The sequence below is a fragment of the Scyliorhinus canicula genome, chromosome 13 (assembly GCF_902713615.1).
Source record: "Scyliorhinus canicula chromosome 13, sScyCan1.1, whole genome shotgun sequence".
Taxonomy (NCBI): Eukaryota; Metazoa; Chordata; class Chondrichthyes; order Carcharhiniformes; family Scyliorhinidae; genus Scyliorhinus; species Scyliorhinus canicula.
In genome coordinates, this window is record NC_052158.1 from 55,755,143 (window position 1) to 55,766,578 (window position 11,436).

At 45.4% G+C, this 11,436-nt stretch overlaps 1 protein-coding gene across 1 annotated transcript; it reads right to left on the minus strand.

Moving 5' to 3' along the window:
* Window positions 1-10,717: 10,717 nt before the first annotated feature.
* LOC119975912 (60S acidic ribosomal protein P1-like) lies at window positions 10,718-11,042 on the minus strand. Its single transcript, XM_038815851.1, has 2 exons — window positions 10,972-11,042; window positions 10,718-10,901 (listed from the first exon to the last, which is right to left on the minus strand). Exons 1-2 carry the CDS (start codon window positions 11,040-11,042, stop codon window positions 10,718-10,720), a joined length of 255 nt encoding a protein of 84 aa, XP_038671779.1.
* Between the last annotated feature and the right edge of the window lie 394 nt (window positions 11,043-11,436).

Here is an 11,436-nt window from a genome sequence, read left to right on the forward strand (position 1 = left end):
AAAGACACTCCAGTCCTTGAAGTAAGTTGAAAGGATTTATTCAGTAGCAACAACTAAATAAATGAGTTCGACACTCTGCTGATCTAACTCTAGTAACTCAGTGATAATGACTAACTGTACAACTGGGATCTGGGCCACATGTGGTGACCCAGCCTGAGATCTAAACTATTCTGGTGCTAATCCTGCAGTCCCTGCCAGGAGTGAGACGGAGGGGCGAGTGTGTGTCTGGTTTTATAATGAGTTGTGTAATGCCCTCTAGTGGTCATGCCACAGCCGGGTGTTCTGATTAACCCCTTAGTTACAGGTCAGTCCACATATCATTGCAGCCAGTAGTTGTGAAGGAACAGAGAGATTTAGGAACCCAAGTGCTGAAATCGCGAAATACTCATAGACAGATATAAAATATTATTTAAAAAGTGAATGGAATGTTGGCCTTTATTTCATGTGAGCTGGAATACAAGGTTGCAAGCTATGCTACAATTATACAAAGTCCTACTTTGACCCCATTCAATTCTTCGCACTGCGCCTCAAAAAAAAAGATATTTTGGAGGGGGTTCAGTACATTTTCATTGAGATGATACCAAACTAACTTCTGATGATGGATTGCATTGACTAGACATTGTAATCTAGAAGATTGAGCGATCATGTCATTGAGGTGTCCACGATTGTTAAAACTCGGAATCGGTATCTCGAAAGAAATGATTTCTTCTCGTGTGGGAAAACCAGAACAAGGGGCATAACCTGAATATTAGAGCTGGGTCTTTTAGGAATGATGTTGGGAAACTTTGAAATTCTCCAATCTGGAACCTTCTTCCCCAAAATGCTGTTCAGGCTGAGCGTAAATTGAAAATTTAAAAACTGAGATTGATAAGATTACTGTTAGGGAGGCCTATGATGGATTTGGACAAAAGACCCTGTTAAGGTATATATGAATGATGATCTAATTGAAGAGTGGAACAGGCTCGAAGAGCTTAATGACCTGTTCCTGTTGCCATGTTTCTAATGTAACAGAGAGAGGAACTTCAGACAAATGTTTGAAGCATTCAGGAGCAACAGCATGCTGTAATTTCAGAGCTCAAACTTGCTTGTGTTCTGAACCCCTCTAGCATCGGATTGTGAGAGCAGTTTGTGCATTAATCCCCAGTTCCCTGAACATTTAGTTGGTGAGTTATCTGCCTTCTGGGTTTAACTGTGCTTTTCATTAATGAACAAAAATCACATGTGATTGATATTCTTTCCTTTTTCTGGCACAACCTCCATGCCTAGTTTATATTTCCCCAGCATATGAAACTGTGAGTACATCAGGGCTGACTATATGTGTCATGATAAACACCAGTGTATCATGGTGCAGACACGCGCTGATGGACACATGCAGGGGCCAGTCAACATGCACAAACACCGCAGCCAATCACCAGTTAGAATACACACACTATAAAGGCAGAGGGCACCACGGTTCCCGCTCATTCTGGGTGCTGCCTCTGAGTGTAACAGGAACTCATCCAGCCCAGCACGGACTCACAACACGTGCTGAGAGAATCAACTGGTCCGGACAAGGCTTAGGTCTCTAGTTTAAGTTAGCATCATTTAGACCCACAGTCATCGTGTGTTAGTTAGTTAGAAGTAGTTAATAAAATTGAGTTGAACCTTCATCAGTGTTGGAAGTGTCTGTTCATCTCTCAAGTCTACACTAGCCAACAGGACAGTATGCTTAAAAACTGAAGAAGCAAATGACATAGGGCGGGATTCACCGATCTCCCAGCCACGTGTTTCTCGGCTGCGCACCATTCGCTGGCGGTGGGATTCTATCCTCCTGCCACTTGTCGATGGGATTTTCCATTGTAATCATCCCACTGGTGGAGGTGCATTGCCGGAGGGAAAAGTGAATCCCAACAAATGGAGATTTCCGGCCTAGATTTTTGTCAATAATTTTTGTTGGAACTCAAATGGCAATACCCAATTTGGGGAAATCATCCTGAAATGCAGAAACTATCAAATATTTCCCTATTTAAGATTACTGACCAATTTACTAACTTTAGGCAGTAGTTAGAATGATTTATTCCATTGCATTAGCTATTTCATAAGAAACTGCACCCAAATGAATAACTATAGGGATGACTGATATTTAGGAAGCAGATATCAGACCTATAATTGTCTTTTTTTCCTATAAGGATGCAATAATTGCTGCATCTGACCTTTAGTAATCTCAACACACTTTAATGGAAAGGTCAAGTAACATTATGGATAAAGTTACATTTAAACTTTCTGCTCTGCTCTGTGCCCATTCTGACTCCTGATTTATCTGTCCTGCTGTTCAGGTGGGTGTCTTTCAAACAGACTCTCTGAGGACATAACCGTTGGATGTACAAGAGTGGACTGGAGCTGAAAGAGTGAGGAAAGGTGCAAGGTTGAAAGCAGTACTGGTTTACATTTGTGGAAACCAGTGTTAAACGGCACCCGTTTGTGTTCTTCAAGGGAAGGCTGTTAGATCCCGCACCTTGGGTAACTCCATGAGAGCATATTGAAGTGAGCCTAACTGCAAACCTGAATACAAATCTGGATTCTACCCTCAATGAGTGGGATGCCGATCACGATTTCTTGTGCGATCTCAATAGATCGTGCGAGGCGTGACAAGGCCGGTAAATCTCAGGAGAGTCCTCTCGCAAGATTCACCAGCCTCGTCACTTCCTGAGGAGACCGATAGATCACAGCTGATACCTTTCCAGGTCTTTGTTTTGAAGATGGAAGATTCAAACTGCAAAGCAATAGTTTCCCTTTTACAATCACTGGTCATAGACAATCATTAAGTTGAATTTTCAGATTCTGAAGAAATACATAAGTAAATTGGTTATGGATTCATTTTTAATTAATAATTATTATTGTCACAATTAGGCTTACATTAAAACTGCAATGAAGTTACTGTGAAAAGCCCCTAGTCGCCACATTCCAGCGTCTGTTCAGGTACACAGAGGGAGAATTCAGAATGTCCAATTCACCTGACAGCACGTCTTTGGGACTTGTGGGAGGAAACCGGAGTACCCGGAGGAAACTCACACAGACACGGGGAGAATGTGCAGACTCCACATAGACAGTGACCCAAGCAGGAATCGAACCTGGGACCCTGGCGCTGTAACAGTCTGAAATTTAGAACAAAATTTTAAAAATGCACATGTGGCATTTACCATTTACCTCCACCATTGTGTAATTTCCAATCAGATTGCTCCAACATCATGGCAGTTTATGAGCGATAGAAACCCCAAATTGAAGTTTTGATTATATGAATACAAATGATAGTTGGTGGTGTTGTTTTAATGGTCTAGCAATGAAATTAGAGTAGAAATGAAATTCTCATTCTCCCGGGGGCCATAGGTCACGGGCCAGTGATCACACCATACAGGGTCCACAGGAATAACATAATTTGTAGGGATTACACACATGGAGAAGAGGGGCAATCATACTATAATGAATAACATGATCTCAGCTGATTATCTACATGAAACCAATTTGTACAAACAATTTAGTCATATCATTAACATTTTCCTCATCCCCTGTTAAGTTTAACCTTGTCAATTACTGTATTCGCCTTTAGAATATTTTCAGTTATCAGATGTTTTATCCAAATATGCCATCTCTTCATCCACTCTGCAATGATAACTTCTCAGAGTAGTGAAGAAGGGGCATCAGCACCAGATCATTTCCCTTAATCGCATATGCTCAGATTGGCGGAACTTTCAGCTGTGTCTATGATACGATTTATTGCTGCCTTGTACATCAGAGGTTGGCAAATTAGCTGCATTGTCACTCAGCTCCATTCCCTCCGTATGTCTGCCTGATGATTCTCTGAGATATGGAACAAAGAAACACATGTAGCCCCTATTCTCTGTCTCTTTTCCACTTTGAATTCAGTTGATAAGTGGACAGTAGCATATGAGGAGCTGTAAATAATTGAAATTAATTTCAGTCATCTCTTGTCAAATTAATTCAGAGCACCCAGCATTCCCTGCAAAGCTAAGGCAGAAGGTCGTGGGTTCAAAATCACACTTCGGAAAATTAGACACAAAATCTAGGCTGACCTTCTAGTGCAGCACCGAGGGAATATTGGATTGCCAGAGGCACTGTAATTTGGACACACCATTAAATTAAGGGCTGAATTTTACATTCCCCTGCTGGTGGATTTGTTGATGGGGGAGGGATCCACAAGATTCCTCAGCTGGCCTTCCCACTAAGCTCTCAACCCAACCTTTCTGAAACGTTATGGTGGTACGGGTGAGTCCAAGGAATTCAACCCTGAAAAGCATGAGGCGATGCATTTTGGGTGGACTAACAAGGCAAGGGAATACACAACGAACAGTAGGATGCGAGAATGTATAGAAGACTAGAGAGGTCTTGGGTGCATGTCCAAATATTCCTGCAGGCAGCAAGACAGGTCGATAAAGTTGCTAAGGAGGCAGACAGGATAGTTGCCTTTATTAGCCAAGGCACAGAATATAAGAGCAGGGAGGTGCCAGGGTGGCAGGCTGATGTTGCCTGGGTGGCATCTTTCCCATGCTGGGGATTGGCCCTGCCTTTAAATGATGGAGTTATATAAGATGCTGGTTTGGCCACAGTTAGAGGACTGTGTGCAGTCCTGGTTGCCACACCATAGGAAGGATGTGTTGGCACTGGAGAGAGTGAAGAGGAGAATCACCAAGACATGCCTGGGCTGGAGTGTTTCAGCTTTGAAGAGAGGATGGTTAAACTGGGATTGTTTTCATTGGAGCAGAGAATGCTGAGAGGTACCTCATCGAGGTGTATTAAATTATGGGGGACATAGATCGGGAAGATAGGATCAGTAGAGTGGTCAATAACTTGGGGGGCATAGATTTAAGGTAAGGGGCAGGAGATTTGAGAAAAGCTTTTTCACCCAGAGGGCGGTAGGAATCTGGAACTCACTCCCTGAAAGGGTGGTAGAGGCGGGAAACCTCACAACATTTAAGAAGCATTTTGATGAGCACCTGAAATGCCATAGCACAAGACGACGGACCAAGTGCTGCGAAGTGGGATTAGAATAGGGTGCTATGTCTTTTCGTCCGACGTCATTTCGTCCAACGACACTTCGTCCACGTCTTTTGGTCCAGCGTCTTTTTGTCCGATGATTTTTTTCGTCAAAGACTTTTTGTGACTTGTTACGTTTTTTTGTCGGATGATTTTTTTTGTCAAAGACTTTTTGTAACTTGACTTTTTGTAACTTGCTTGTTGACTTTTTGAACTCCTGAAAACTAATGAATTAGAAAGGGAGATGCGGCAGGTGGAAAGTCAGGGGGTTTTGCGTTCCATGTTTTCCCCTATATTTGCACTCGACAAACGAGGCATTTCCCAATCATGCATATTCCATTTTAAAAACTGGTGCTGTACACCTCTCTGAGCCAAGGTCTGTCTATGATAGCGCAGCGGCATGTTAAGGAATTTCGCTTCTAATCCCTGACCTGCTGAAAGCTACTCTGTGCTCAGTAACTCTGAGAGTGACACAATATGATCTGTGCCTGATGATTTTTTTCCTTCTTCTATTTCTGTGGGAAGGTAGGGTGCCGATGTGACACCTTGTTGGTGCCTCCTCCTGGCAGTATAGCTCAGATCAGCAACTTGTCTCATGGAAAATGATGTGACAATGCAATATGCAGCCGACTGGAATATCCCTGCACTTTTGCTGTAGCCTTTACCCCAGAAGCTTACTGTGGCATATTGTAACCTCTGAGAACTGGCGTTCAATGAAGACACGTTAACCATTATGTATTTTCAAGAAGAACAGTCTCTGTACATCTATAAACTATCACAGTTGCTATGGTGACAACTGTGTAATCTGTAATTGTTTTTTGTCAACAGTTTAACATTTTTCAACTTGCATTTTACTTGCATTTTATCAATTACTTGCATTTTAGCAATTAAATTCACTTGCTGTATTGTACTTGCATTTTATCAATTAAATGGTTTATACGGAGTTAATTTGTAATTGGATAATTGGACAAAAAGACGTTGGACCAAAAGACGTGCGGACAAAAAAACGTTGGACCAAAAGACGTGCGGACAAAAAGACGTTGGACCAAAAGACATGGACGAAGTGTCGTTGGACGAAGTGACGTCGGACGAAAAGACGCGACACGTTAGAATAGATCGGTGTTTCATGGGTGACACGGAGACTATGGGCTAAAAGGCTTCTTTCTGTGCTTTAAAACTCTATCATTCTATGACAAGGTTGGCCTGCCTGCATTTGGCCACTTGAGGCACTTAAATGATCAATTAATGGCCATCAATTAATGGCCACTTAAGTGTCATTTCCTTCCTTGCTTTCATTTTCAAACTGGTGGTTGTAGTATAATAGGTGAATAGAATAGCTCTGCAATCATGACCGATACAGGCTTGGAGGGCTGAAGGGCCTGTTCCTGTGCTGTATTATTCTTTATTCTTTGAGTGATGTAGACCATGAGGTATCAGTGACATCAGTAGCCATATGCTAATTCTCTGGAGATAGAATCTAACACTCTGTACTAACAAGAGACATACCTACTCTGTAACGTTCCTTATATATGATGGTAATAAAAAACTTTGAAATCTGCAGCGGATTAAGACTGACAGCCTCTCTAGATAAGATAGGCCACATATACCAAAAGGCAGCAACCACGGCACCAACATGTTAAACAACGGGAGTTCAGGAGCGGGGTCGTGGAGGAGCCCAGAACTTAACTCTCCTCAGGCCTCAGGCCTTAGGCAGATTGGCCATAGTAAATCGCCCTTAGTGTCCAAAAAAGGTTAGATGGGATAGAGTGGAGGTGTGGGGTGTATGTAGGGTGCTCTTTACAAGGGCTAGTGCAGACTCGATGGGCTGAATGGCCTCCTTCTGCACATGTTTCCTCTCTACCCTGAAACCCGACTCCTCCCTCTCCCATCCTTAGCTAGTCCTGGAATCCCGGGTTGCAGTTCCAGTCCTGTCCACTGCAGCAAGGGTTGCCATCCAATCAGATAGGTCAGCAGCATTCGGAGATGGGCATGAAGAATGGAAGTCCCATCTTCAGGCAATTATGTTTCTTGGAGGTCAGCTTCTAATTAAACACATTTCTCAAAAGCAGTGTAGAAATTGAGAATTGAACACAATTGTACATGTGTCTGACCTGACTGGTACAAAAACATTAATCCTACATAAATCACTGGTGTTCGACATTTTATTGAAAGGTTTGTCCACAGACATCAACTAAGAAGGGAATTGAGGAGCATAAATTCTGTCCAAGGACTAATTTTAGTTGCAGTTTTGCCAATTTACCTTTTCTGTCATTTTATAGTGTGAGTAATGATTTAAGCTATTGACTTGATAGTGCTGGGTGCACGAAGATGGCCAACCAGATATATCCCTGGATTGGAAACTATGCTCATTCAGCCCCATCCAGCACATTCAATCAATAATCTAATACCATCAAAATGACTGCGAAATAAATATTAACATTTCATAGACCAGGTATTGCGAGACATTTCCAGGACACTGCCAAACTGTGTGAAGCTTCAGTAAATCTGATGGACTGTACTCTTCTGTACATCAAAATCAATCTTACTTAAAATAAAATACTCAGATGCACAAAATCAAAACGAAGAGTGGAAGTGTTGCAAACACTCAGAAGATCAGGTCACACTTATGTAAAAAAGAAGGGAGCATCAATATTTCAGGACAATCTCCTTCCATCAGAAACCAAATATTGCATCATGAGTCATTGTTGCTTGCTCTATCAAAGAACAAATAAGAAAGAACAAAGAAAAGTACAGACAGGAACAAGCCCTTTGGCCTTCAAAGCCTGGAGCATGCAGATGGTGGAAAGCGTCATAGACCGGGGTTTTAGAGATGTGGTCACACCCAGGGTGCAGGCAGATAGATGAGTGACCGCTAGAAGGGCAGGCACAGGCAGTCAGTGCAGGAATCAGTGTGGTGGCACCACGGCTAGCTCTATTGTTCAGCAGACAAGGTCAAAGCACAGAAGAGCAGTAGTTATACTGTAGCGGACTCTATAGTAAGGGGCACAGATAGGGAAGATCCCGGTTACAGATGGCGCGAGAGAAGGGTGACTCATTTTCTATAGGGGCATCACTCTGCATTAAGAGGGCCACTTGGTACACCCATGTCGACCTCTGCCTGGGAGATAGCCCTTTCTCCCACCTCCCCGCTGGCTCCACAGCCCTCTGCTCGGCGGTGCTCAGTATCCTAGGTCAGGCTCGCCCCCTCAGGTCTTCTCCTGCTCTCAGCATTTATGGGCCATCTTCTCCTGGGGAGACAGATAATGGGCATTGTCAGACACTTGGATGCAGGTTACACCAGGGTGGGGGCATCTATAGCTGTGGCCTGTGTACGCAGGGCACCTGGCCATAGGGGACGTTACAGATGTTGGGGTTTGATGAAGGATGGGACGTTGGGGTTGCCGGACTCGGGGGGGGGGGGGGGGGGGGGGTTGGGGGAGGGGGTGATACCAGGGGTACAGAGGTGGTCACTCACCCGGGCTGACCTAAGGAGGTTATTCACCTGGGGGGAGCACGGTAGCACAGGGGTTAGCACAGTTGCTTCACAGTCAGAGGCTTTTCCCCAGGGTAGAAGGGTCAATTACTAGGGGGCATAGGTTTAAGGTGCGAGGGGCAAGGTTTCGAGGAGATGTACGAGGCACGTTTTTTTACACAGAGGATAGTGGGTGCCTGGAACTCGCTACTGGAGGGGGTGGCGGAAGCAGGGACGATAGTGACATTTAAGGGGCATCTTGACAAATACATGAATAGGATGGGAATAGAGGGATACGGACCCCGGAAGTGCAGAAAATTTTAGTTTGGACAGGCAACATGGTCAGCACAGGCTTGGAGGGCCGAAGGTCCTGTTCCTGTGCTGTACTATTCTTTGTTCTTTGTACTGCGCCAGGATCCCAGATTCGATTCCTGGCTTGGGTCACTGTCTGTGCGGAGTTTACACTTTCTTCCCGTGTCTGCATGGGTTTCCGCCGGGTGCTACAGTTTCCTCCCGTAGTCCAAAGATGTGCTGGGAGGTGGATTGGCCATGATAAATTGTCCTTAGTGTCCAAAAAGGTTGGGTGGAGTTACTGCATTACGGGGATAGGGTGGAGGTGTGGGCTTAGGTGGGGTGCTCTTTCCAAGGGCAGGTGCAGACTCGATGGGCCGAATGGCCTCCTCCTGCACTGTAAATTCTATGATTCTATAATTTATCTTCTTCCTGCACTGCAGGCCTGTTCACCTGGTGAGGGCCACAGCACTTGTCGGTTCGGCGGGCGGTAGCCTCCTGCCCACACTGAGGAAGAGGATGTCCTGCCTGTCCTCCACCACATCCAGCATTCTGTCTAGCTCGCCGTCTGTGAACCGAGGAAAAGTTTTTTTCCGGGCCAACTTCAAGGCTGGAATGAGCCTGTGTGGGGACTGGCGTCTCAGTGCATCCGGCGTTAATGAGAATTGCGCTAGTTTCAATTGGGCAGAGTGTTGGCCTATTAGCATGTCCTGAATAGCTCTGGGTCTGAGGCCCCCAACAGAAATGGGAACCTTTCCCAATTCAGTCCTGGCATCAATACTTAGACCGGAATTATCTGACCATTGTGATTCACTTTTCTTGCAGGCTGCGTTCCCCCGCTAGCAGGTTTCGTGGCAGCATGAGGTGGTTACAATTGGGAATCCCATTGACAATCGATGGGAAGATAGAATCCCAATGCCGGCGAATGGCGCCTGGCCGAGAAACACGCAGCTGGTAGACTTTAATTCCTGAAACCGAGAACTTCACCCAGCAGATTAAGCTCCTACAAACAGCAAGATGAATAAATAATCTCATTTCAGAGATGTTGCTTTAAAGATCTGAAAGATAAACATCGGACACCAGCGAAACTCGACTCCTCTCTCTCAAATAGTCCCATGCGATCTTTCACATCCACCTGAGAGGTTATACAAGGTCATGGCTGACCATCTCATTTGAAAGACAGTACATCTGACAGTGCAACATTCCCTCAGTGCTGCACTGTAAAACCAGCCTGGATTTTAAACTGAAGAGTTCGGAGTGGAATGTAAACCCTTGTGACTCAGAAGGGTACTGTCCATTGGACCACAGCTGAAAAGCAACAAAGCAGTGTAGAAAACCTGCAGAAAATTCATGACAAGTTGAAAAATTGCTTTCTGCCTGTTTGGGAGATGTGGGGTGAGGGGGGGGGGCGATAAAACTTGGCGTTTTATGACAGATAAAAATGCATAAAACGGCCACCGATCCTCAGTTTGGTCGGGGGCTAGCATGCCGGCAGCACAGAGCAGTGCTTTTCAAACTTTTTTTCCGGGGACCCAACTGGCCAACCTTCGGGACCCATGCCAGCCGACCTTCAGGATCCACGCCAGCCGACATTCAGGACCCACACCGGCCGACCTTCTCAACCCACACCGGCTGATGTTCGCAACCCACGCCGGCCGACCTTTGCCACCCACCATTTTCTCTTACCTTGTTTGATGCTGACAAAATGGAGGAATCGCAATCGCACCCAAAGCACGTAATGGCGAAGTTCGGGGGCCGTGACCTGCTCTCTGCCTCCCTCAGCCAGGAAGATTACATAGAATTGTTTTTAAAATCTGTGTCTCCGATTGCGCAAATTCGTGGTCTTTCGGCGCAGCAGCCGGCTTTCATATTCAATTTTTATTTATTTTTTGTAAATTGTAATAATGTTGTTGCACGGCACATTTAATCAAAGAGATCAAAGCCCATATCATCATCAGACTCTTCAGACTCTTCCTGTTTCTTATTTTCCTTTTTCTCTTCAGCAGCAACAGGGGCAGAGGTGGAAACAACTGCTGCAGCAGCTGGGGCACTGCTTCCAGCACCAATGTTGCAGATCAGACTATTGATGTCAATATTAGTCAATGCCTTGGCAGACTCGGCCAGAAAGGCTCTATGGTTAACCAGCTGTTTTGATCAGGGCACTGAGTTTGTCTTTGGTGACAGTGACCTTGTCGTCGTGCAGGATGAGCGTGCTGTAGTTACAGGCGAGTTCCGAGGTGGAGGCCATGGTGGGTCTCTGCGGGTGGGTCCAATGGTGCGAGTCGCCGGGGGGAAACTCGGCCTTAGCTTCATTCAGAAGAACCAAGCACTTCCGAACCAGGTAGACGAGCAGCAACCGGCACTTAACTATGCTGACTGCGAGCGGCCTTTTTAACCATATTTTTTAAAATGGCCGCACTGCGCATGCCTGCCCGCTCATCGGTGCGCATACGCAAAGCTCTGCGCATGCGCATCGATGAGCGGGCATGCTTTATATGGTAAAAAGGATGCTCACAGCCAGCATAGTTAAAAGCCGACTGCTGTGTGAATTTGCGCTATGGGGAGTGCCGCGATGGACGGCTCCACGAACCGCCCGACACACGCCCACGACCCACCCGTGAGTCCCGCCCCAGGCTTTGAAG